The sequence below is a fragment of the Sciurus carolinensis genome, chromosome 13 (assembly GCF_902686445.1).
Source record: "Sciurus carolinensis chromosome 13, mSciCar1.2, whole genome shotgun sequence".
Taxonomy (NCBI): domain Eukaryota; kingdom Metazoa; phylum Chordata; class Mammalia; order Rodentia; family Sciuridae; genus Sciurus; species Sciurus carolinensis.
In genome coordinates this window covers 13,512,167-13,538,110 of record NC_062225.1, presented here as the reverse complement: position 1 = coordinate 13,538,110, position 25,944 = coordinate 13,512,167, and the positions used below count along the sequence as shown (strand labels likewise).

Here is a 25,944-nt window from a genome sequence, read left to right as displayed (position 1 = left end):
AGGAGGACCTCCAGCTAGAGGACAGAGGCTTCCTGGACTGGGAGGCTTGCTGTAGGCGGGTCTGTCTCTCTTGACAGACCTCAGTATCTTTTGATGGGAGAGGGACACCTCACTCACGGAGGAAGGCGAGCATTTCCCTGGCAGTTTATCTTTGCAGGGTTCTCTATCACACTTGAACCCACCCCACTTTTTGCTTGAGAGAGGAGACCGAGGAAGAACGAGTCTCCCTGAGCTCACTGTGCTGGCTTGCAGGGGCTGGGAAACACTGGGGCTGGGCTTGGGGACCTAGAGGGATGGGAGGCCCTGCCGCTGTGCTGGGCGTGCTGTCCTGGGTCCAGGCCAGCTCACTTTACCTTTCAAAGCTTCCCTTTCGCTGCCTCTTGTATTATCTCCAGGATTTAGAGTTGTGTTTAGCAAGAAGGGGGAGAGAGAAATGGGTCTATGCCTGCTGTCTTCCAGGGTCTACACCATGGACGTCTCCATCAATTTTAACTCATCATAATCTATTAGGAACAATCATACAATTAAGCATTCCACTCACAGTAACATAGAATATAAATAATATGTTACATATATGCATGTATATGGCTTGCTTTCTAGAAGTATCTGAGATAGTTTGTATTAAAGTTGGTACAGATTCCAAGATACTATAGATTCACTCTTCCTTGCTTCTGTCCTCAAATACGACTAACAACCTGGAATTTATCCAAAAGACAGGATAAAAGAGTGTTCCAAAAGCTGGAAAAAAGAAGATAGACTAGGAAGGGACAGTTAGGGTTGGTTGCCTGGGTTTTCCTTCTGACTCCCAGGTGCTCCTGGGCTGGGCACTGGAGAAATCTACAACCCAACGTGGTCAACAAGCACAGAAAGAAATCCCAAGAAAAGCCTTCACTCTCGGGTCAAAGGACTAGGAAAGAGAAGGGAAGCCCAACAGAGACCTGTGGGGGCTGTCGCCCTCGATCCACAACCTGGGCAGGGGCTGGTGGCCCACCCTGCCCATAGCAGCAGCTTCAAAGTTCTGGTGGGCTGCCCACCCCACCTGTACCCATGCCCAGGGCACTGACCCAACCAAATGGACCACAGTGAAGCCCTGGGCCAATTGAATGCCCGCTGCACACTTGGAGCACGGAGAGTGCAGGAGACACTGTCGGCAGGACCTTGTGTCTTCCTCCCACAGGGTCACGAGGAGTCCCAGGCTCAGTCACGTTGGCCTCTCCCACTCCCCACAGACTGTGACCCATGAATGTGGGCATAGCGGGGGATTGCTCAGAAGTTCTATCAGTGCCCAAAGAACAAAGTAGCAGAGGAGAACACAAGGGCTCATAAACTCAACTGCCACTGGAACCACAGCCCACTCTCCAGCCTTCAGCCTTCCTGGCTCAGCTTTGAACTTATCGCTGCCTCAGGCCCTTTGCACTTGCTTTTTCCCCTTCGTGGAATGTTTGCCTCCAGGTCTTCACTTGTCTGGCTCTTGTATTCACAATTCTGCTCAAATGACATGGTCTCAGTGAGCCCTTCAAGTGACGTGACTCCATCTTTTTGTCTTCAGGTCACAGTTTGCTACTGTTTCTTTTCTTTTTAGTTATACATGATAGTAGGATGTATTTTGACTAATTATACACACAGAGTATAACTTATTCTATTTAAGATCCCACTCCTGGGGTTGTACATAGTGTGAGTTAACCTGGTCGTACATACAAACACAAGGCTAGGAAAGCTGTGCCTGATTAATTCTACTGTCTTCCCTATTCCCCTCCTGCCTCCCTTCGTGTCCCTTTGTCTAAACCAACGGGTTTCTATCATTCTCCGCCCCAGCTTCCCTGTTTTGGGTTAGCCTTGTCTTTGTCCCTGAGTACAGTTCAGGGACAGGAGAGGCCTTGGTTATCTGGTTCACTGCTTTACCAGCAGTAGCTACAACAGGCCTGGCTTATTGTGGCAACTCAAATATTTGCTGAATGAATAAATTAACGAATGCAGGATGAGTTATAGAGTTACCGTTACAAGAAAACCACAGAGATGAACTTGCTCACTTGGAGACCTAATTTTTAAGGATTTCTCACACAGGTCCTCGTAGGAAAGACATATAATAAAATAGGCAACTTTTCATTACTGATTCTTGACAATGATCCACTTAATATTTCCACTTTCAAAATAAATATTTAGCATTTCCTGACATCAGTAAGAAAGTCACCCTGAAATCTGAATGCTTTTTTAAAAAAAAATCACTTAATCAGTCAAGACTTTAAAGTTCATCAATTATTAAATATTTGTTAAACAGAGAGCACCGGGTTTATCTCACGTGCAAGTCAACTCTTTGTCCAATGGTAGCCCTCTCCCCACTCACGATTACAATGCCAATTTTTGTTCCCCCACAAAGACCTGGTATCTGTGTCATCTGAAGCCAATGCAGTGTCCTTGGACACTAAGGGCTGCCTGGTTAGTTGTCTTCCTTGGCGTGCACAGGGCTCCCCGAAGTCTCTGCAGTTGACCGACTGCGGGGTGCTCCGGGGCCTGTAAAGCTGTGGCACCTCAGCTCAACCTTTCTGGGGTGCACAGTCAGCAAAGGAGAGGAGACGTTTGTAGCAAGGAAGTTCTAATGGTAGCTGAAATAAATCTCTCTTCATAACTGCTCCCTTTCCTGACTTCTCCATTTTCGTTGATGTCACTTTTCCATGTGTGTGACTAAGCAATGAATAAGGGATCTAAGAGGAAGAGCTGGTTTGAAGCAGAACACAGTGACTCTATTTGAGGTTGAGCATGAGGCCTCCGTGGGGCAGGCCAGGCTGAGTCATCTCTGCTCCCTGCCATGACACTGACTCAACCAACTGCCAGATCCTGAGGACCCTGCTTCTGTGGGCCTTTCCGATCCACCTCCTGCCTGGTTCAGGTGCTCTTCTGCATGGGTGCAGGAGCCCCAGTCCTGTCTCCAGGAACCCTCTCCTTCTTAATCTACTCTTCTTAATCTCCAATTTTCAGTTTTCCACTCTTCAGAAGATGTTTCAGTGCCTACTCTGACCGGGAATGTGGTGTCATCCATACCTGAGGCTAGAACAAGGCCCCTAAGACCAGGTAACTCACAAACAGAAGAGATTGGTTTCTCACAGTTCTGGAGACTGGGCAATCCAAGATGGCAGCACCCGCAGGTTCAGTGTCCAGTGGAGGTTCCCTCTCCACTTCTAAGAGGGCCCCTTGCTGCTGCATCCTCCCACAGAGGAAGGCAGAAAGGCAAAAGGGATGCATGCTGTGTCCTCACATGGCCAAGGAGATCCAAGGGCCAGGCACTGGAGAAAACCTCTTTTATTGACATCCTTGACTTAATTCAGCCTTACTACTCCTACTACTCTTACTCTTACTCTGGTTGCACTGGAAAATAGGCTTAACGTGAGCTTTAAAGGGACCCAAACATATGCACCATAGCAGGACAGAAACAAGCAAAGCTCCTTGGCTCCTGTCCTGGTGCAGGTTTCAATGATGGCTCCACCTGTTTCCCAAAACGATGCTTTGGGATGACCCTCATCTCTGGCCCAGCAGTCCAGGCCCTCAGAACTTGCTCTCCAGGTTCACCCTCTACTATACTCCATAGCTGGACAGGAGGAGACTGAATGCTTATCCACCTCCCTTCATCTTGACTCATCTTCTTCCCTCAGCCTGTACATCCTCTGCCCCCCTGTCTCCCTCTTCTTCTCCACCTGTCAAAATTCTGTCCTTCATGGCTCAGTTCAAAGCCCAACTCACCTCATAGGTCCTTCAAGATCCTCTGCCCCAAACCTGTGCTCTCCCTTTCATGGAATTTAGTCCACTTCTGAAATGTATCATGTTAGACTTGGTGTCACAGATAAGTGTTCATCTTAGCTCCCCTATTAAGCAATCAAAGAGAAGGAACCTTGTCTGGTCCAAACTGGAGGTTCCTCATCTCTCCACCAAAGCAGCTCTACACAGAGGGTGCTTCATAAAAAGGGTGGTAGTTTTTCTGATTCATTGTCCACACTAGAAAAGTTCTGAGTGAAAGGGGCACTGTTAACAATTACACTGAACTACAGGTGACACTGAAATCACCCTTAGCTACTTGGACATACAGGCATCTATTTATGCTAAATGAAGTCCAATGGACAACTAAACAGAAAGGCTGGTCGGGTAGACGGACAGTGAACAGGGTGGGAAAGTAGAGGCAGGTGGCTACACTGCAGTTGGCATCATTCAAGATGGTCCCACAGGTATGTGTCCTTGAGCTATGTCAAAAGGAATGGATGGCACTCAGGAAGCTTCCAACAGAGAGGTGAAGGAATGACATTACAGAAGGATAGAAAGACAGGAGCAAAGTCAGAGCCATACTTGATATATTCAGAGAAGAGCGAGTGTGGCTGAACTCTGGTGTGTATCAGGGAGAAACAGGCAACATGGTTGGAAAGTGGAACAGGAAAGAACTGGAACTGGTTTCAGTCTAGGGGTGTGGTCTTTATCCTGGAGAAGCGCCTGAGTATTTTGAGTAGAAAAGAGAGCAAACATGGGATTTTAGGAAGATTAGTCTGGTGGCTGTGTTTAGAGTGGGGATAACTGAGGAGACGGAGGCCACCTGGGATTCACAGAAATACAGCTGTCCCTCAGTATCCACGGGTGCCGGGACCCCACGGATACCAAAATCCACAGGTACTCAAGCTCCTTGTATTAATGATGTAGCATTTGCATGTAATCTTTGCACATTCTCACTGCATTTTAAATAGTCTATAGATTAGTTATAAAACCCAGTGCAGGTGCTATGTAGATAGTTGTTGTATTTAGACAACAGTGATAAGAAAAATGTCTGTATATGTTTAGTTAGGATGTAGTCATCAGAGGCCAACCACAGAGCAAATCTGTGGGTATGAACCCTCCAGTAAGTAGGGCCAACTGTAGTCTCAGCGTAAGATGACAAGGGCTTAAAGGAAATATCAGTAAACAGAAAGAATGAGTCAGGAGAACTGAAAAAGGAAGAATCAACAGAACTTGGGACCCAAGGTAGTCAAGGGTGGCTTTGGGGTGACATTTTGTACAGATTCTGTTTGGTATCATAGATTGAAATAAGGAAGTTACTATACATTACTGGTGGAACTGCAGATTGGTGCAACCACTCTGGAAAGCAGTATGGAGATTCCTAAGAAAGCTTGGGATGGAGCCACCATTTGACCCAGCTATCCCACACCTCAGTTTATATCCAAAGGACTTAAAATCAGCCTACTACAGTGATGCAACCACATCAATGTTTATAGCAGCTCAACTCACAATAGCTAGATTGTGGAACCAAACTAGACACCCTTCAACCGATAAATGGATAAAGAAAATGTGATACATATACACAATGGAATATTAATCAGCCTTAAAGAAGAATGAAATTATGATATTTGCAGGTGAATGGATGGAACTACAGAATATCATGCTAAGTGAAATAAGTCAATCCCCAAAAAACCAAAGAATGTTTTTCTGATAAGTGAATGCTGATCTGCAGTGGGAGGTGGGGAGGGTGAGGAAGAATGAAGGAAATTTGGATTGTGTAGAGGGGAGTGGGAGGGGGAGGGGCAATGGGGATGGGAAGGACAGTGGAATGAGATGGACATTATTACTCTATATACATGTATGATTACACTACTGGTGTGACTCAGCACCATGTACAGCCAGAGGAATGAGAAGTTGTGCTCCTCGTGTGTACAATGTGCCAAAGTGCATTCTGCTGTTATATATAACCAATTAGAACAAATTAAATAAATAAAAAAGAATCATAAAATATACAAAAAAAAGAAATAAGGAAATTACAAGGCAGAGGCAATTTGAAGGAAGATTATAAATTTTGTTTTTCTCATATTGAGTGTGAGGTTCCAGTGGGTCATCTGGATGGAAAAGTCCAGTAGATGGCTAGAAATAAACTCCTAGGAAATGGGAGGGGTCAGGATTAGTCATAACAATTTAGGAGTCATCGATCTCAGGGAACCAACAGATCAAAGACAAAAAAGTTATGAGGCATCTTGAGGCCAAATAATAGGAAGAGTCACAGTGATTATCAGAGTAGATCTTGGGAAATACCTGCACTTAATGCAGAGAGGAGGGATTAAGAGACAGGAGTCACTGGGTATTGGATGACACAGAGTTCTTGGGGCTGAAGGAAAGTTCCAGAAAGAAGTGATCAATTGTGTCATATGTTACAGAAAGGTTCAGAAAAGACTCACTCAGCGAAACATTGCTTTGGTAATGGGATGAGAATCAAAATGAAAAGCATCCACGGAAACTGATTTATCTTACCAATAACATTGCTAGAGTCTAACAAAGGTGTGGTGATCAAGAGCGTTGACGTGAAGTGCCCGTTTTCATCCTTAGGAAAGACTTGAGCAGAACAACCCACAAGTCAGTTAGACACAACTAAAATAGGAACGGTTCTAACAGCAACCAGGCTCCTAACCCAGGAGCACACCCAAAGGATAGTCACTGACCTGGGATAGCTTTTCTCACCCAGCAGGTAGCAATAGTGGGCATAGAAGAAAGAACTTTTCTTGATATAGATTCCATCATAATGATACCTGAAAAGCAAAAGTTGTGTTTAAAATGATGTCTGACAGGCTTTGTGGAAAACACAGGGCAGGCTAGCAAAGAAAGACCTGGAATTCTTTTCTGGGTTTCATCATTGACTCCACTCATTAAGAAAAGCTAACTGGTCCTTCAGCCTAATTCAGATCCATCAGGTGGACAAGCAGCTGGATTGGGACATCAGCCAGGTCAAGGAGCACACATCATACACAGCAGCCTGGAAATGAGCTTTGTGCATCCCAACTCCGCCTTCTGGTGATTCAATACAACCCAATCTTAGGGCGATGCAATGGGGCACGCCTCCTGCTGCCACCGCCATTAGCTTTGCTAAGGCCCCCTCCCTTTTCAGAATCCCAGTAAGGAAGCCAGGATCCTCCTCTGCAGCCCAGTCCTCCTTTGCTGATCCCAGCAAACTGCGGCAGCTTGTCCAGACTCAGAACAGCAAAACAAAATGTTTGTCAGATAATTACTGCCCGATGTTAGGTTTGGCAAACTCCTCCTCTGTCTTCGACTGCTTCATGGGTGGCAGGCCCTCTTTCTAACTTGGCTTCAATCCCTTCTCACTGATTTTCCATCTTGATTTAAAGCAAACAACCAATGACAATAATAATTGAGTGACATTTATGATAACGATGCACCAGATAACACTGGAATTTCCTTTCTTAAAACTATAACCTTGGGCCCTAGCCTCCTGAAGAAAATTCAGATATGCTAATTGGGTGAATACTTGGAAATTTTAGTTCCAAAAGTAATTAAAACAATTCCATTATTCTGTGTGTGCAATTATTTAAATATTTCAATACGGGCATTTACATGTCTAAACATTTAAAGCAGATATATATACTTAGTGACCTTTGTATTTTAACAAAATTCCTAAGAAAACAGAGAGCAGTATTTGGTTCTGAATAAATTCAGACACTAGGGCTGAATTTGAATTACAGGCACCATTCCGTAAGAGTTGATAGTTCTGTGTTGGACATATTGTCACTTGTTTTGTGATTTTTCCAAATCCTTGTTTTTAACATTTAAAATAAAACAAAGATTACAAACCCACCTGGCACTTCCTCTTGTACCCAGCCTCCGGGTGCCAAGATCAGGAAAAACCAAGCGCACAAGCTAAAAGAACAAGCCAAATTTAAAGATTCAGTTTACAAAGTTAGAAACAAACTTCCAATTTTGATTCTTATGACGTTTACATTATATTTCCTCTCTTCCGACTATAAAGAAAATAAATGTAAATGATTTTTTGGAAAAAAATCAGACATGTTTGAAAAATAAAATATACTTCTCAGAAAAAAAAAACTGCCATTTAAATCTCAATACCAGGGCCAGGGGTGTATCTCACTCAGACAGGACACAGCTTAGCACAGTTCCATCACCAGCACCAAGAAATAAAATAAGAAAACAAACTCCAATGTCGTTCCTTCCAGTCTCCCCGCTCCACAAAGCCTCCATATGTGCATATGTTCTAGGTATCTCTGTGTTAAATAATGGGCATCCCACAATTAGCATGTCCACAATTTTTTATTCTAGTTTCTTCCTTGGACAATATATGATAATCATTTCCCCTTGTCATTAAAAATTCTCTGCAAATGGGACTATTTAATAGACACATCACAGTCCATCTTGTGGACTGTAATTATACTGTTTTTCTTTTTTTCTAATGTAACAGTCATTTTCACTTTTTATTATCCATTTATCAATATTTTTTACTCTCGAGTTTGTTTGTTTTTGAGAATGCTATTAAACTGTTTAATAACATAACTCCTGTGGATCTGACTTCTCATCCTGTGGTCTTGATGTGCTCTTTGTTAGAGGGCACGGATATTATACTTGGCCATCAAAACCAGTCTGTTCCAGTTTCCTTGTCAGAAGAGGTAAAGGACATTCAGGGTATCCAGGTGCCTGCTGCTGAGGTGGGTCGCGGTGAAATGACTAGCTACAGAGCAGGGAAGTCATCATGTTTGGAACTCTCTAGAAATGACCTCTGCCCTTTTTCTACAACCCTCCATAACCTCTCAGCCCCGGCTTCTGCTGGGTTTCCTATTAGTTCCCAAGAGCAGGATTTGACGGAAACATTGTGAAACCTTGTCTTGTCTGGCTCTTCCTACCGGAAGCCAACCCAAGCCCAGGTGTGGAGGAGGCGAAATGAAAGAGCAGGGTCAGCAAGTTCTGCACCAGGGGTGTAAATGGAGAGGGTCTTTCAGGGAAGAGCCTGAATGCAGAAGAAAAACAAATGACTGGAGATAAAAGTCAAAGTCAGTCAACTGTAAATGCAAAATTAAAAGTCAGAAGCTCTGTTTTCAAGACACTGACAAGTTCATCTCCTCTGATTTGTGCAAAATCATTCAAAATCTTCCCATATGTCTATCTGTGAAATAAAATCAAGATGCAAAGAGTAGGCAGCTATAAAAGTCTGTTAGAAAGCAGGTAGCAGGCTCAGTGGTGAGGTCCTGGGAAAAAATCTGGTATTTTGAAGGGAGAAGACTAGTTATCTGACAACATAATCATGGGTATGTTTTATATTGTTGGGTAACTCCAAACTCAGACTGTCCTGTGATTTCATTTTATGAACGGGTACATTACAGTTAATATGGGGAAAAAAAATGGATGATTACTTGAGAAAAATCTAGCTGTTTAAAATTTATATCTTTAATATGGAGATCACAAAAATCAATAGAAAAAATACAAATATGAGTTGAACATCCTTAATCCAAAAATTCAAAATCTGAAATGCTCCAAACTCCAAAATCTTTTGAGCACCAATGTGATGTAAAAAAAGTAAAAAAAAAAATCCACATCATGAAACTTTATTTCATGCACATGCACAAAATCATTTAAAATATTGTTTAAAATTACCGTCAGGTATGTATGAGGCTTAAGTAAATTTCATGTTTAGACTTGAGCCCCATCCCCAGGATAGATCATTTTATATATATATGGAAGTATTTCAGAATCCAAAAACATCTGAAATCCGCAACACTTTTGACCCCAAGTGTTTTGAGGTAAGGGATACTCGAGTTGTATCCAAGAGAAAATGATCTAGTGCTAATATATATGTACCTAAGATACACCTGACCAAACACATGCAAAAGAAAAGTACTAAATGTCTCCAATAATCCAATAAATATCTACTTAGAAATGACTGAATATCAACATAACCTAAAAGGTTTGCAAGTTAGGGATATTACACATTTGGATAAGAATATCATGAGCTGTTATGAGGGATTTAAATTAGTTACAATTGTTTACAGTTCATTGTGGGAAGCAAATCCGTAGACCATGTCCAAGAATTCAACCTAGAGAAATTACCAGATGGAGATGGAGATTTATGTTGCTTAGAAGAGGGAAAAATGATTAACAACCTGTATTCCCAATAAGGGACGTGGGACATGGTTAAACAAATTATGGTACCTCCATAGAACATGCATTTGAAAATATTTTAATGTGAAAACATTTGTGATATTTTAAGTAAAAAGAAGCATGATAAGGGTGGAAGCTAACATTTCTTGTCTTCCAGGATGGTTTTATTTTCCTTACTGTGTTTTCTCATTCATTCCTTCAAAAGGTCTCTTGAAGTAGATACTATTATTAACCTTTCTATTGTTAATGTTGTCATTTTAAAAATGAGGCACAATGTGGTTAAATAACTTGCCCAGAGTTATAACCTAAGAAGTTTGATACTGGATTTGGTATTGTTAAAAATTATACCATATTACATGCTGGCTGGTTATCTATCTACCTATACATGCTATTGGTACGCTCAAACATACCAATAATTGAAGTGGCATGCTCAAGCAAAAGTAATTTTAAAAAGGACTGGGTGTGGTGGTATATGCCTGAAATCCCAGCAGCTCAGGAGGCTGAGGAAGGAAGATCATGAGTTCAAGGTCAGCCTCAGTAACTTAGTGAGACCCTAAGCAATTCAGCAAGACCCTGTCTCTAAATAAAATATAAGAAAGGGCTGAGGATGTGACTCAGTAGTTAAGTGCCCCTGGGTTCAATCCCCAGTACCAAAAAAAAAAAAAAAAGAAAAAGAAAAAAGAAAGAAATAGTGTTTAATAAAAGATTCCCTGTGACAAATGTGGCCAGGAAATAGGGAAGTCAAAAGAGACCCTGCAGGACCCAGAGCCTCAAGAAGAGACAGAAAATTGGGAAGGAGACAGTCTTCACAGAGGTCTATCTGTCTATCTGTCTATCTGTCCGCGCACCTGTCTACCACCCGTCGGTACACTGATTTCTCAATTCATCCACCCACATATACCTTTATGATATGGCAGCAGACAGGGGAACTGAGACACACCTCAGGGAACTTTTTCCTTGAGCATTTAACTAAAAATTGGTTATAAAACTCTGAAAAAAAAAAAAAGAAAGAAAGAAAGAAGGCTTTCCACTCTACTCCACTCTACTCACCCACAGCCAGGTGGCGTGGGGGAAGTGTCAAGGATTTCCTGCCGCAAGACCACCCTCTGCCCTGTGAAAGATGAGCGGAAAGGGCAGATGGGGACAGGGGGCAGAGCCACCCAAGAGCAGGGCCAAAGGGAGACGGAAATGAAGATGAATGTGGCTATTTCCCTGGCTCCTGCTGCTCGTGTGCGTGTGCGTGTGCACGTGCATTGCCAGTACACTGTGCACACGTGGCTGTACCCCTGGATGGTGCAGTGACAGCCAGTGTTTACTGTCTTCTTTTTAATACTCTTCATTTCCCCATTCTCTACAAAGGGGATGTATTCCTGTTCTAATCAGCAGACACCAGTAAATGTTATTTTAGCAGAGGAGGCCAGCCTTCCAGAAGTTCCCTAATCCATGGAAGTCATCACTTGCACTGGGAACAGGCATCACCCATCCCAAGCCCCATGCTGCCAAAGACCGGCATTCCGACATCTGTGCAGGAACTGGGCTGGGGAATCGACGCCATTCCCGGGGGAGGCGGGAGGAAGTGAGAATTGGGTATTTTGTTGTTTCTCTTGTAAACATGCTTTGGGATCATATCCTTTTCCCCTTCCCTTCCCTCCTCCCTTTAGTCACAAATTTGGCAGCTCAGGGTCTCTCCCAGGATTGGCTCAACTAGACCAGGTCAGTTTCCAACCAGAGCTGAAAGTTAGCACCTTGGCATTTCGGGGAATGCATTCGGAGGGAGGTACGAAGACAAAAAGCGCAAAATAATAAATACAGTTTGAAACGACCTCATAAACAAGATTTTTTTCCTGTTTTTTGGTTTGTTTTGATGTTGGCTTTTGTGGGTGGGTGTTTGCTTTAGGGTCGTTGTTTTTTATTGGGGGTAGGTGGGTGCAGGGATTGAACCCAGGGTGGATTCATGCTAAGCACATGCTCACCCACTGAGCTTCACCCCGCCACTCCAAGATCTTACAAAAATATGGAGAAAAGAGTTTTTGCTCTAAAAGTAAAACAGCCTTGTAACAAGATCTTTAATATATATAGGAAAAGAAGTTTTGCAACCTTAGAAAAGGAAGCGAGGATTGCATGTAAACCAGCTAAACCGTGACCAGCTGAAGTCACCCACTTCCCTTCCCTCTGATAAGGCTGGCAGGGGGTCGATTAGGAAAGGCTGTGGTGCCCGAGCTTCCCGGGGCCCTGAAGACGTTACCTAACAGTGTGAAAGATGAAATGGCCAAACGTGGGCTGAACGACAACACGGCCTGGGGAATTCCTGGCGGGGTGGAAAGTCTCACTGAGAGTCACAAACGGATCTGCTTATACACATGTGCATTTCACCAGGTGGAGAGGACTGGATCGCCTCCCTAGGATTCCAGAAGATGCTGCTAAGCAGAGCTGCAGGTCAAAACCCAAAGAGCCAAACTACAACAGTGACATAAGGAAGTGGCTGCTCCTGGGTTCAAAATAGTTAATTGCACAATGATAACAATCAGCGAACAACAACAGCATTCTTTTATACTTACGTAGTAGAGTATTTCACAGTTTACAAAGCAGACTGGGGAGGCCTAACTTCATTTCAATTCTTGTGAAAAAATACTTGAGTTATTTTTGTTGACCACAAGCTCAAAGTGAAACCCACAAAATGACATGGAAGGACAAAGGCTAGGAGAAGCTCCTTGTTCCAAAAGCAAAGAAAGAAAAAGTTAGTGCTGCTGTCTTCCAAGCACAGCTGGGTTCTGGGTTGAACCCTTAGGCCCATCTTTAAGAGGAGCATCAAGAAGTTAAAATCATGAAGTGGGTGGGCAGGAAGGTGAAGGTTTGGGAGCCCAGAGTATTCACAGTGGGGGAAGGGAAGACGGGAGATGTGAACAGTCATTGCAAATATTTCAGCAGTTGCCATATTACAAGTCTCCACCACATATCCCATGATTATCACAAGCCCAGAACTTCCAATGACCAGAAGTTTCAGGGACGAAGACTTGAGTTTGGAAGAATGAATCTACATATGTCCATAATTCAAAAATAAAACTGGAATGCACAGGATTGCTGATGGACAGCTACTTGGAGCCATCCTTGGGACCTGAGGTCACTCAGCCAAACACCCTCTGACTTTGTTAGTTCTCCTCTGCACATGCAGGTCCAAGAAAAAAATGTTCACACACACAGTAGGATACAGATACATGAGTGTTCACAACGGCAATATCTGGAAGAAACCCAAATGCAAATCCATGATCCCTGGGAGAGCGGATGTGTAAACTGTGAAATATTTCCCAACAGTCAAATAAACTTAGAAATGAAAATTTTTCCAAAGATTTCAGACAATACTCCTTTTAACAAAGTTAAATGACAAAAATTGAAAACAAGCTTTTACTAATACATGTAAATGCACTAAAACACTTTATTTCTTTGGTGCTGGAGATTGAACCCCGGGCCAAGCACACCCTCCTCCACTGAGCTGCACCCTTGGCCCCTGAGTCGTTTTTGGATAAAGGCAAGATGATGAGGATTAGGATGGTGGGTCCCACCAGTGTGGAAGCCAGGGAGCTAGGACGGGGGCACTGGTGATACAGTTCATTTTGGGTTGTGGGTTCACACATGTCTACCACATTGTTAAAAGAATTTCTCTACCTCTTTATTTATCTAGTTTTTTATCTTTAGTTCTTTTTATCTTTTTTTATCTAGTTTCTTATCTAGACAAGTTCTTTTTAAGAAATCAGGCCATGCCTGCATTAGTGATGAAAGTATTTCATAAACCATTCAATCCTGTTCTCCTGAGGATCACTAAAAAAGGGAGAGAAATAAAGAGCAGAGGGTGGGAGGGAGGAAAGGAGGAAAAGGAGTTGGCATCTTTATGACCCAGTGAGCAAGTTCCTTTTCACCCAAGTTATTTAAGCCCAAGCTAAAGGGCCACCCAAAGTGGTATGGATGTGTAGGTTGTAAACGCCACCAAGGCCCCTGGCGAGGAGGAGAACAGATATTCATCAGCAAGTGTTCTGCCTGCCAAGCTGCAAATCCCAATGTGGGCCGTGTCTGTCCAGAAGAACCTTTTTCCTTTTACAGAAGTGTGCTGTCCCCTCACTCAGCTTGATGTCTCGGCCCAGCGGGAGCTTCCTAGAATGAAGCCAACTAGACCCACCAGCCCCAAATACATTCCAAAAATTTCCCCACGGCAGTCACGTGCCGCGTGATGGTGTCTTAGCTACTGACAGGCTGCATGTACTGACAATGGTGGCACAGCGACTGTCTTAGCTTAGGTAAGTACACTCTATGATGAAATCACCTAACAACTTCCTTCTCAGCCAGGCCTGGGGGTGCACACCTGTAATCCCAGCAATTCTAGAGGCTGAGACAGGACCATCACAAGTTCAAGGCCAGTCAGGATAATTTAGCGAGACCCTGTCCCAAAAATAAAAATAAAAAGGGCTGGGGATGTAGCTCCCTGGGCTCAATCCCCGGTACTGGGCACTGGGCGGCGGGGCGGTGGGAGCAACACAGGACTGTCCTTGCTCGCTCCCTGAAGACAGTCTTGCTAGCTCTTCGTGACTTACCTTCCCAAACATTGCTGGGTTGACTTGGTTCTGAGCGTCCTGTCCGCAGGTCTCCACGTAGATCTCGTACATGAGACAGCGAGGCACACTGTACCCTTCACAGACGCAGAAATTGTCCACCAACCTGGGGAGACAGGAGGACAAGGAGGAAGAAATTCATACCCGTTTTTCTAGAGTAGGACATTTTGATAAACCAGTGATCAGACACCTGGGGGATCCAGCTAAATGAAGTCTGTGGGTTACTGAATGGAGCTCCTGAAAGGCGCGCGTCCAGTCTACCGCTGGCCCGTAGGCCAGCGCCAAGGTTATGAATCACGGGCTTTGAGCTGTTGGTGGGCTTTTCCTTTGTCTAGTTTTGGGTGGGCTGGCCTGTGTTATTGGGCTCAGCAGACACAGTCCATCCACCCTGATGAGGACACCAGGCCAGACTGGCATCAGTGCAGAGCTGCCTCCCTCCTCCCCGCTACCTCCGCAGCAATGGCTCACGTGGTGCTTAGACCCCTGTGACTCAGGGCAGGACACTCTACTTGACTCTGAATTGTAATGAGGTGGGAAATGTAAGGCACCAAGGAACAGAGAGGCAGTAGACTTCCACTCTCCTTTCCTTCCTGGTGGGTGCAGAGCAAAAGCAGCATCTAGGCGTGACCTGTACCACCGGTGACCCTGCCTGGGGCAGGACCTTCCTGTGCCCAAATGCTCTGGCCCTGAGTTAGGCACGGATTTCCTGGTAACTAAGGACCCTGCCTGAGGTTCACAGACCACAGCAACCAGGTGCCTGATTCAGCAGTGCTGTGTGACTGCGTGGGGGCAAGTGGCAAAGGTGACCTGGGTCAGAAAGTGTCCACAGTGACGTGCGGTCACGTCACCACCTCCCTTCTTCTGCTTGGCAACAGGTCAAGTTTCTCCCTCTTTGAAAGGAATATAGTCAGCCCTCCTTCTCTGTGGGTTCCTGCACTTGTGGATTCCACCAGGTGCCAATCAAAAATATTTAGAAAATAAAATCAGATCTGTATTGAACACATGTAACCTTTTTTTCTTGTCACTAATCCCCAAACAATGCCGTATAACAACTATGTACATAACATGGACGTTGTATTAGCTTCTATAAGTCATTAAGAGGTGGTTTAAAGCACATTGGAGGAGGTGGCAAATGCTCTGCCCTTTATAAGGGACCTGAGGATCCGCACATTTTGGTAGCAATCCCCTCTGGATAGTCAGGGACACCTGTGCACAAAGCAGGGAATTCACAGTAATTTTTAAAGCTGGAAATTTATAGGCAAACACGTCCTCCCCTTCCTGATGAAACACCGCTTATTTTCTGGGAAGAGGTAACTAAGGCCCAGACTTCCTTTCCTGAAGAACTAAAGTCATGATAGTAACCTCACTGGCTTCTCAGTAGAAAAGAAAAATCCACACATGAGAGATGGGGGCTCTCTGGTCCTGTATGAGTCTCCTGTGGTAACAAATGACCATGAACCCCACGTCAGGGTTGCAGGGTCCGTTCCTCCCGGAGGCCCTGAAGCAGACTCTGATCCCTGCTTCGTTCCTAGCTTGGGCGACTGCTGGAACCCCTTGGTGTTCTCGACTTGTAGATGTGTCCTTCCAAACTCTCTCTCTGGACCTCTAGGTGACCTTCTCCCTGCATGCCTGAGGCTCTGTGTATTTTTCTTATAAGGGCACCAGGGATTAGATTAAGGAACCATCCTAATCCAGTACAACCTCACCTTAACTAATTTTATCTGTCAAGACCCTAGTTCAAAATAAGGTCACATTTTGAGATTCCAGGTAAACATGACTTTTGGATGGATGCTATTTAACTCGGTATAGGTCTCCAAGAGGTGGCTTTTCTGAAAGACTCCCATAACGTAAGCATGGGAATCTGGCCCTTCAGACACACAACATTAAATTCAGCAACTACTGCACCATTTATTTGGTTTAGAGTGGGGAATGAAAAACTCATGCCTCTAGGTGGTATTTATATATATTTTTTCATTTTCCTTTTTTTTTTTTTTTTAATTTAAGAGATAGACCCTGGCTATGTTGCCCAGGCTAGCCCTGACCTCCTAGTCAAATGATCCTCCTGACTCAGCCTCCAAAGTAGTTGGAACTACAGGTACATGCCGCGATGCCTGACCCTATTTCTTTTGTAAAGATATCACTTGTGGAGGGGCTGGGGTTGTGGCAGAGTGGTAGAGCGCTTGCCTAGCATGTGTGAGGCACTAGGTTTGATTCTCAGCACCTCATACAGGTAAGTGAATAAAGTAAAGGTCCATCAAAAAAAAATACTTTAAAAAAAGACATCACTTGTTAATATAAAAATCTCTATATCTGGAAAGCAATCATGAAATTCATCTGGAAGAACAAGATCCAGAATAGCCAAAGCAATCCTGGGCAGGAAGAGTGATGCAGGAGGTATCACAATACCAGACCTTAAACTCTACTACAGAGCAATAGTAACAAAAACAGCATGGTATTGGCACCAAAATAGACAGGTAGACCAATGGTACAGAATAGAAGACACAGAGACAAATCCACATAAGTACAGTCACCTCATACTAGACGAAGGTGCCAAAAACATTCACCGGAGAAAAGACAGCCACTTCAAGAAATGGTGCTGGGAAAACTGGAAATCCATATGCAGTAAAATTAAACCCCAATCTCTCACCCTGCACAAAACTCAACTCAAAGTGGATCAAGGATCTAGGAATTAGACCTGAGACCCTGCACCAAACAGAACAAAAAGTAGGCCTGAATCTTCATCATGTTGGCTTAGGAATCTTCATCATGTTGGTCCTTAACAAGACCCCCATAGAGCAAGAAATAAAAACAAGAATCAATAAGTGGGATGAATTCAAACTAAAAAGCTTCTTCTCAGCAAAGGAAACAATCAATAATGTGAAAAGAGAGCCTACAGAGTGGGAGAAAATCTTTTCCACACATACTTCAGATACAGCACAAATCTCCAAAATGTATAAAAAAACTTAAAAAACTTTACACCAAAAATACAAAGAACCCAATCAATAAATGAGTTAAGGAACTGGGCAGACACTTCACAGAAGAAACTATAGAGGCAATCAACAAATATATGTAAAAGTGCTTATCATCTCTAGTAATTAGAGAAGCGTAAATTAAAATTGCCCTAAGATTTCATCTAATTTCAATTAGAATGGCTATTATCAAGAACACAAGCAATAATAAGTGTTGATGTGGATGTGGGGAAAAAGACACACTCATACATTGTTGGTGGAGTTGCAAATTGGTGCAGCCACTCTGGAAATCCCTTAGAAAACTTGGAATGGACCCACCATTTTAATCAGCTATCCCACTTCTCAGTCTATACCCAAAGGACTTAAAATCAGCATACTATAGTGATGCAGCCACATCAATGCTCAGTTCACAATAGCTAGACTATGGAACCAAACTAGATGCTCTTCAGTGGGTGAATGGATAAAGAAACTGTGGTATATATACACAATGGAATATTACTCAGTCATAAAAAAGAATAAAAGAATGGCATTTGCTGGTAAATGGGTGGAACTAGAGAATATCATGCTAAGTGAAACAAGCCAAGTCCAAAAAACCAAAGGCAGAATGTTTTCTCTGATAAGTGGGTGATGATACATAACGAGAGAGGTGGCAGGGGAACAAGAGATGAATGGAGGAACTTTGGATTATGTAGAGGGAATGGGGCAGGAGAGGGTGGGGGAAGGAAAGAGAGTGGAATGAGACAGACAGTATTGCCCTATGTACATGTATGATTACACGAATGGTGTGAATCTGTATTGTGTACAACCATAGAAATGAAAAGTTGCACCCTATTTGTGTACAATAAATCAAAATGCAGTCTGTAAAAATGAAGACTAAAAAAAATAAAAAGAAGAAGAAAAAAATCTCTATATCTGAAAAATCAAAAACACTGGCTAAGTTAGGAGAGCTGTAGCAAAACATTATCTACATCAAATTCAAACTCACTTCTGTTTATTCACAGTTACTACAGATTTATTCAGGGAACAATGTCCTTAAGAAGAATGATACAAAATACTAACTCCTTAAAAGGAACTTCTATTTAAATATTTGCTAATTGTTCTTCCTTATCACAGACACTCATTTTTTGAGATCTCTACGAACTGCTGTCCTCCTCTTTCAAAATGACTGAGCCTGATTGTTAACTGGATGGACAAGTAAGGTCAAGTGATATCACAGGCTGAGTATCCCTAATCTAAAAATCCCAAATCCCAAATTCTCCAAACCCAAAACTTTTTGAGCACTGACATGACACTACGAGATGAAAACTGTACACTGTGAAACATTGTTCCCTATACAAAATTATCAAAAATATAATATTAAAATTAGTGGAAATGTTAGGGAATGATATTGACCAAATTGTATTCTTATAGTGTGTGCATATATGTAACAACAAATCCCACCATTATGTATTATTATTCACTATAATGCACCAATAAAAAGTGGAAAAATGAACATTTTTTATAAAAAATATGTAATATAAAATTACTTTCAGTTGTATATATAAGGTGTATATGAAACTTAAATGAATTTTGTGTTTAGATTTGGGTCCTGTCCCCAAGATATTTCATTATTTATATGCAAATATTCCAAAATACAAAAAAATAAATCAGAAACCCAAAACTTCTGGTCCCAAGTATTTCAGATATGGGAGACTTAACCTGTGTTAAGAATAGTAATAATAATAAAGGCCTATGACCAAGAGTCCTTTCTGTGTACCCAAATGAAGGAAGGGCCACCTCTGGATTTGAGCCTGTGCTACTATGATCCTGGCTGCTCTGAGAGTCACCCCACTTCTGACCACGTGCCTTTGGTCATTTCTCTGAAGTTCTCAGCCAAATCTCAAAGCCTGGCCTGTAGTCAGCAGTCAACATACATCACCTACATGAATGGAGCATTCAAAAGTTTGTCCTGTTCGGTCCTGTTCAGGGTCATACCTTTTTTTTTTTTTTTTTTTTTTTTTTTTTTTTTTTTGTACATTCCAGACAAATGCTCTACCACTGAGCTACATCCGCAGCAAGCCCCCCTTTTTATTTCTATTTTGAGATGGTTCCCTGAGTGCCCACTTCAGCTTTGAACTTGCCATCCTCCTGCCTTAGCCTCCTGAGTCACTGGGATTATAGGTGTGCACCACTGTGCCTAGTTCAGTGTCCTGTTTGACTTCAGTCCAAACAGTGTTTGCTTCGGCCATTGCTCTCCACACTTAGGAGAAACCATAATCATGACTATTACCAGGGTTTTAACCCTCTAGAAACTAGGTTTAAGTTCGGACTCTGTGATGACTATTTAGTTTTATGATTCAAAAACAAGTATATGCTGGTTGGCTCGCACCTGGGCTCACACATGGAAGCTTTCACCATACATCTGTATGTCTCCCACCAAAATGCAGGACAACAGCGGAGGTGGCCCAGTACCTGGAGACCCACTGCAGGTAATTTTGACCTCCATTGCCAGTGTCTCCAAGGACAGGCTGAGTGGCGAGTGTCAGGCAGAGCTACTGCAGGCGTCGCTGGTTAAGGGTATTAAACTTGCCACCAAATTGTCCTTTGGTGATAAACAATCATCAAGCCTGTCCAAGTTTTAACTGGATCCGATCACCAAATTCCTTACTTTGCCAAATATCTTTATTTCCCAGGTCTCTGAGGAAGACAAGGTGGTAACTGAGATTCTTGAGAATAATCATGACACTCTTTTATCCAGTAATAGACAGTGATTGCCGACTTCATAGCACATGCACCTGGTGGGCTGGTGGTTTCCCATCTTACCTTTTGGAATTATAGCACCTTTTGGTTCTGCCTGATCAAAGGTACCATCAGTTCTGTAGCTTTCTAAATAAATTTGCATTTTGTTAATTTCAACAGTCTATAAAAATATGAAAAAGTCCTCTTTAGAAGCAGGAGACATTACTTGGTCTTCAGGGCTAAGTAACCAGGGCTCAGCATGCCCAGGAATCTTCAAGCTTTCATCTAAGGTCGGAAACCACAGTTCCCTCCCCGTCAGACCTGCCAGGTCTGTGCCTAGATTACTGTTTCCATTTCTTCGTGCTCCCTAGAGGTCTGACTGCTTCTCTCCCCATTTCTGCAGTCCTTCCTGTCTACGATTTCTGTTCTTGAGACTGACCAGCTTCCCCAACCTCTCTCCCAGGAGAATTTATCACATGCCCAATGACAGTGGTACCAATGTGTGTAAGACAAGTGGGATCCAACAAAACAGTGGAGTGATGCTAAGATGTAGCACGTTTTCCAGGTGACACCAGTCAGGTCCCACCCTGCTCTTTCAGTCAGAAGCCTGTGTACCCTCCTGTGTGCAGGTGGCTGGCCTCCCCTCACCCTCTGCTGCTCCTCTGGGTACATCCCGAAGATACCAAGGCTCTGGGTCACAAGAGTAGGGGCTGTGCTGTGAATGCCAATGTTAAGGCCACCAGTGCCAAGGATCTGTAAAACATCCCACTTCACAGACCAGATGTCCAAAGCCATCTCCATGGTGAAATGAAGCCACTCCTCACTTCCACTGCCTTTTCCTCCAACCTTGGAAGATGACCCTGTGAGTCAGAGGCCCCTGGGGTTAGGAATTAATGGCATCAAACCTGAATTAGTGAGGTTTATTGCTCAAATAGGCTTTAGATACCATTTAAAAAGATTTAGAACATCTGTCTTGTCATTTCACAAACAAAGGTGGGTGTTCAAGTATTTTGGAATCTCTAATCATTCTTTCAAACGTCAGAGCATAATTCAAAGCCCCCAAACTCTAATTTTCTTAGTGGTGAACTGAAATAGTTGGGAAAGGCATCCTTTGAGAGTTCTTTAACTCCGCAAAGGGTCTGGGTCCAGGAGTGGAACAGAAATCCAGAGATGGTGTGTGACTCTGAAAAGTTTGTGTTATCAGTGTTTCTTCATTTGATTTTTTTTCCCCTGTCATACAAGATAAGAAACAACACAATTTTTCTTTTGGAAAAATGGTAACCGTTTAGGGGTCTCAGGGTTATAATCACAAACCCACCCTTCATTTTTCTATTTCACATGCCGAACTTTTTTCAGAAAGACTTCCCTGAGAAATACTTTTTGGAACTTACAAAAAGAAAAATGTACACTGATGTATAATAGTTGTTCACCTTATAAAACCAAGGTCCCAGGGCTGGTTTCAATTATTTTCCTATTTATGAAGAGCTGCAAACCCACGAGTTGCTCAGTCCCAAGGGCTAAGGGTATTTTTCTTTCCAGTTTTTTTTTTCCCCCTGCCTCTATTTAAATAGCCAGAAGTGAATTTCACAAACAGAGAGGAATGCATTGTTAAAGCTAAAAACGTCTTCTCTTTGAGTTAGAAAACACCCTGTTCTGGATCTCAGATGAAAACATTTCTGCAGGGACATTTCCCAGGGGCTTTGAGATGTGTATGTAAGCGCCCTGCAACCAACGAGCCCCCGAGGGGGCGTCTCGGTGGCTCCCCGCGGGGAGTGTGCCCCACCCCGGGTGGAAACCCGGTCCCGTCGTCGATTCCCACGTGTGTGTGAGTGTGACCTGGCCTCGCTCGTAGCGCAGACGGTCCCTCCTGGCACTGGGCTTCGATCCCGTGACCTGGGACGGCCGCTGCAGGCGCTGCTCCCCTTCCCCGCCCCACCTCTTCCATTTATCCGCCCGGCGCCCCCGGCCGGCCCGGGAGCAGGCGCCCCGCCGCTCACCACTGGATGATGCCGCTGTGCAGGCCCCGGCTGCCGGCGGGCGAGGGCGGCACACCCTCCGCCATGGCTCGGTGGCCCGCAGCACCCCGGCCGGGACGGGCTGGGCGCGTAGCGGGCGAGCTGCACCCGTCTCGCCGCCGCCGCTCCTGGGTGTTTACTTTAGAGCTGGGCGCGCGGGGGACGCGGGGGGCGCGCGAGGACGCGGGGGGCGCAAGGGCGGAGGCGACCCGCGCCCGACCCGCCAGGCCCGCGCTTGGCCCGCGCCCTGCACCCCGCACTCTGCAGCCCGCGCTCGCCCCGCTTTCCGTCGTGGGGACGGAAAGACACCTTTACAACACACCGTGCCCTTCCCACCCGGGTACCAACCAGACAGGGAAGCAGTGAACGAAAAACAATGTAGATCTTTGCAAACTGGGGCGCGGTGTAGGATTAGCCCCGGCCCTCGACCCGGAGCGCACTTCGGAACCGTTTGAGCGCTTTTTAAAAATATCCTTGTCTAAGCACCCCGCGCCCCCTGCGTCCCCCAGGAGGGTGTGCGTGCTTGGCCTTGGAGAGAGGATGGCGAGGAGGCAGGCCTGGGCAAACCGGCCAAGCGCCCCACGTGATACTGATGTGCACTCTGCTGCTGAGAACCCCTGATCCCAAGCCCAGAATCTCCGGAGGGGAACCCCAGGCAAGGCCGGTGTGCAGCACCAGGTGGGAACTGCTGCCCCCAGTGACCCCCAGACCTGCAGCCAGGTCAGTTCTTGTGCACTGAGCTGCTTGCTCTCTCAGAGCTTCGCTTCCTTTTGTGATTGCTGGATCTTCATACCCAAGTGTGTTTTGTTTGTTTGGTGGTTTTTTATTGTTTTGTTTTTGTTTTGTTGTGGTGGTGGTGGTGGTTGTTTTGGGTGTACTGGGAATTGAACCCAGAGTCCCTTGCTGCAGCAACACCTACGACTAAGCTACACCCCCAGCTCTTCTGTTTTATTTATTTATTTTTAATTTGAAACAGGGCTGGCCAAGTTGCCCCTGCGGGCCTGCAGCCTCCAATGGCCCAGCCTCAGGAGTGGCGGGGATTTCAGCTGTGCATGCCAACGTCCACCCCCACTTCAAATGATACTCACTTTTAAGGAATGTGGCATAGTAAGAGCTCAGTCATGCGGTCGTTACAGTGGCTGCTGACTGATTAAAAGTCTCCTGGTAAGGATTTCTCAATCTAGATTAAAAACATATTTGACAACTCAACAACAGAAAAACAGACAACCCAATTTTAAAATGAGCAAAGGACTTGAATAGACATTTCTCCAGAGTAGATAGATGAATGCCTATGGAGAACACGAAAAGATACTGAATATCATTAGACATGAAGGAAGTGCAAGTCAAAACCATATCTTGCTGGGCGTGGTGGCCCACACTTGTAATCTCAGCACCCCTTCAGACTGAGGTAGGAGGACCACAGGTTCAAAGCCAGCCCTGGCAATTTAGCAAAGCCCTAAGCAACTTAGTGAGACCCTGTCTCAAAATAAAAAATATACAAAAGGTTTGGGCAACTCTCTACCATGTCAGCTTAGAAACCAAATTCCTCAACAAGACTCCTAAAGCACAAGAAATAAAATGAAGAATCAGTAAATGGGATGGCATCCAACTAAAAAGCTTCCTCACAGAAAGGAAACAATCAAAAATGTGAAGAGAGAGCCAACAGAATGGGAGAAAATCTTTGCCACATTCAGCTCAGATAGGGTACTAATCTCCAGAATATACAGAGAACTCAAAACGCTTAGTGCCAAAAAACCAAATAGCCCAATCGATAAAGGGGCAAAGGAACGGAACAGACTTCACAGAGGAGGAAGTACAGATGGCCAACAAATACATGAAAAAATGTTTTCAACATTTCTAGCAATTAGAGAAATGCAAATTAAAACTGCACTGAAATCTCATCTCCAGTCAGAATGGCAATTATCAAGAGTACAAGTAACAATAAATGATGGCGAGAAAGTTTACTCATAGATTGCTGGTGGAACTGTTGTGGGAAGCAGACTGGTCGAGAAGCAGCAAGCAGCACTCAGAGAGGAGGAGAATTTTATTTTACACCAGCGGGCCCTGAGGAAAACAAACACTCCAAATTCTGAGCCCTGATCCACAGGTTCTCATGATATTTATAGGCTATATGACATCATCTTAGACCCATCCTATCACTGGGGCTTTTTCCTCTTTTTTAAAATAAAATTCCTAATCTGTGCTGCTGAAGGCCTTGTGCAGGGTCTCATATAAAGCATGCTCACAGAACAGATGAGAAGAAGCAGCTCTATTCACAGACTTCTATTACATTCCAGGGGGGAGGAGTCAGACTCTGGTGCAGTTATTGACAATGCAGAAGGTAGGAGCCCACGGTTGATTAGGCTTCCTGGAGAAAGGCTGAGAGAGGGAAGGGGAACCGACCCCTTCCCCAGGCACTGGACTCTTTTTTCTAATTTCATTTCACAACCCAGGGCTGGTTTTGCCACCACAGAACTGCAAATTAGTGCAACCACTATGGAAAGCAGTATGAAGATTCCTAAGAAAGCTTGGAATGGAACCACCATTTGACCAGTTATCCCACTCCTTGACCTTAAAATCAGCATACAATAGTGATGTGGCTACATCAATGTTTACAGCAGCTCAAGTCACAATAGCTAAGCTATGGAACCAACCAAGGTGCCCTTCGGTGGATGAATGGATAAAGAAAATGTGGTATGTATACACAATGGAATATTACTCAGCCATAAAGAAGAATGAAATCATGGCATTTGCTGGTAAATGGATGGCACTGGAGACTTTCATACTAAGTGAAATAAAATCCCCAAAACCCAAAGGCCAAATGTTCTCTCTAATATGCGGATGCTGTCACACAATAAGGGGGTGGGGGAGGGAAGAATAGAAGTTCATCGGACTAAACAAAGGGGAATGAAGGAAAGGGGGGGGGGTGGGAATAGGAAGGACAGTAGAATGAATGGGGCATCACTTTCCTGTGTTCGTACATGAATACATGACCAGTGTAACTCCACATCATGTGCAACCACAAGAATGGGAGGTTATAGCTCGGTGCAGTGGCTCACTCCTGTAATCCCAGCTGCTCAGGAGGCTGAGATAGGAGAATCCTGGGTTCAAAGCCAGCCTCAGCAACAGGGAGGCACTAAGCAACTCAGTGAGATCCTGTCTCTAAATAAAATACAAAATAGGGCTAGGGATGTGGTTCAGTGGTTGAGTGCCCCTGAGTTCAATCCCTGGTACGCTCCCCCAAAACAGGATGGGAAGTTATACTGCATGTATGTATACTCTACTGCCTTGTATATCTAAAAAATAAATTCTAAAAAAACTTACCTATTGGAAAGACTTTTTTTGAGAAAAATAGAAAATAAGTGCTAGAGAGAATGTAGAAAAATATAAAATGGTGCAGTTGCTATGGGAAATAGTATGACCACTCTTCAAAAATTAAGTATAAAAAATTACCAAATGATCCAGCAAATTCCAGTTCTGGATGTATACCCAAAATAACTGAAAACAAGGACTGAAACTGCTGAACGTGTGCAACAATGTCCTTATTCACAGTAGCAAATGAGAGGAAGCAAACCAAGTGTCTGTAAACGGAAGAGTGAAAAAGCAAAAGATGGTATACACATGCCCTGAAGGATATTATAATTAATTAATAAAATAAAAATATTATCTTTAATATAATATTATTTATTATTCAGCCTTGAAAAATAGTGAAATTCTAAGACATGC

General features: G+C 44.0%; 1 protein-coding gene across 2 annotated transcripts in view; it reads right to left on the bottom strand.

Moving 5' to 3' along the window:
• Window positions 1-22,401, bottom strand: part of Rfx8 (regulatory factor X8) — a 68,477-nt gene extending 46,076 nt beyond the window's left edge. For both annotated transcript variants that reach the window (XM_047523062.1, XM_047523063.1), the window contains exons 1-4: window positions 22,201-22,401; window positions 14,499-14,622; window positions 7,607-7,668; window positions 6,459-6,545 (exon numbers count right to left, since the gene is read on the bottom strand). In XM_047523062.1, coding sequence (XP_047379018.1) covers window positions 6,459-6,545; window positions 7,607-7,668; window positions 14,499-14,622; window positions 22,201-22,265 — 338 coding nt within the window. In that variant the 5' untranslated portion in view covers window positions 22,266-22,401. The remainder of the gene's footprint in view (window positions 1-6,458; window positions 6,546-7,606; window positions 7,669-14,498; window positions 14,623-22,200) is intronic.
• Window positions 22,402-25,944: the final 3,543 nt, after the last annotated feature.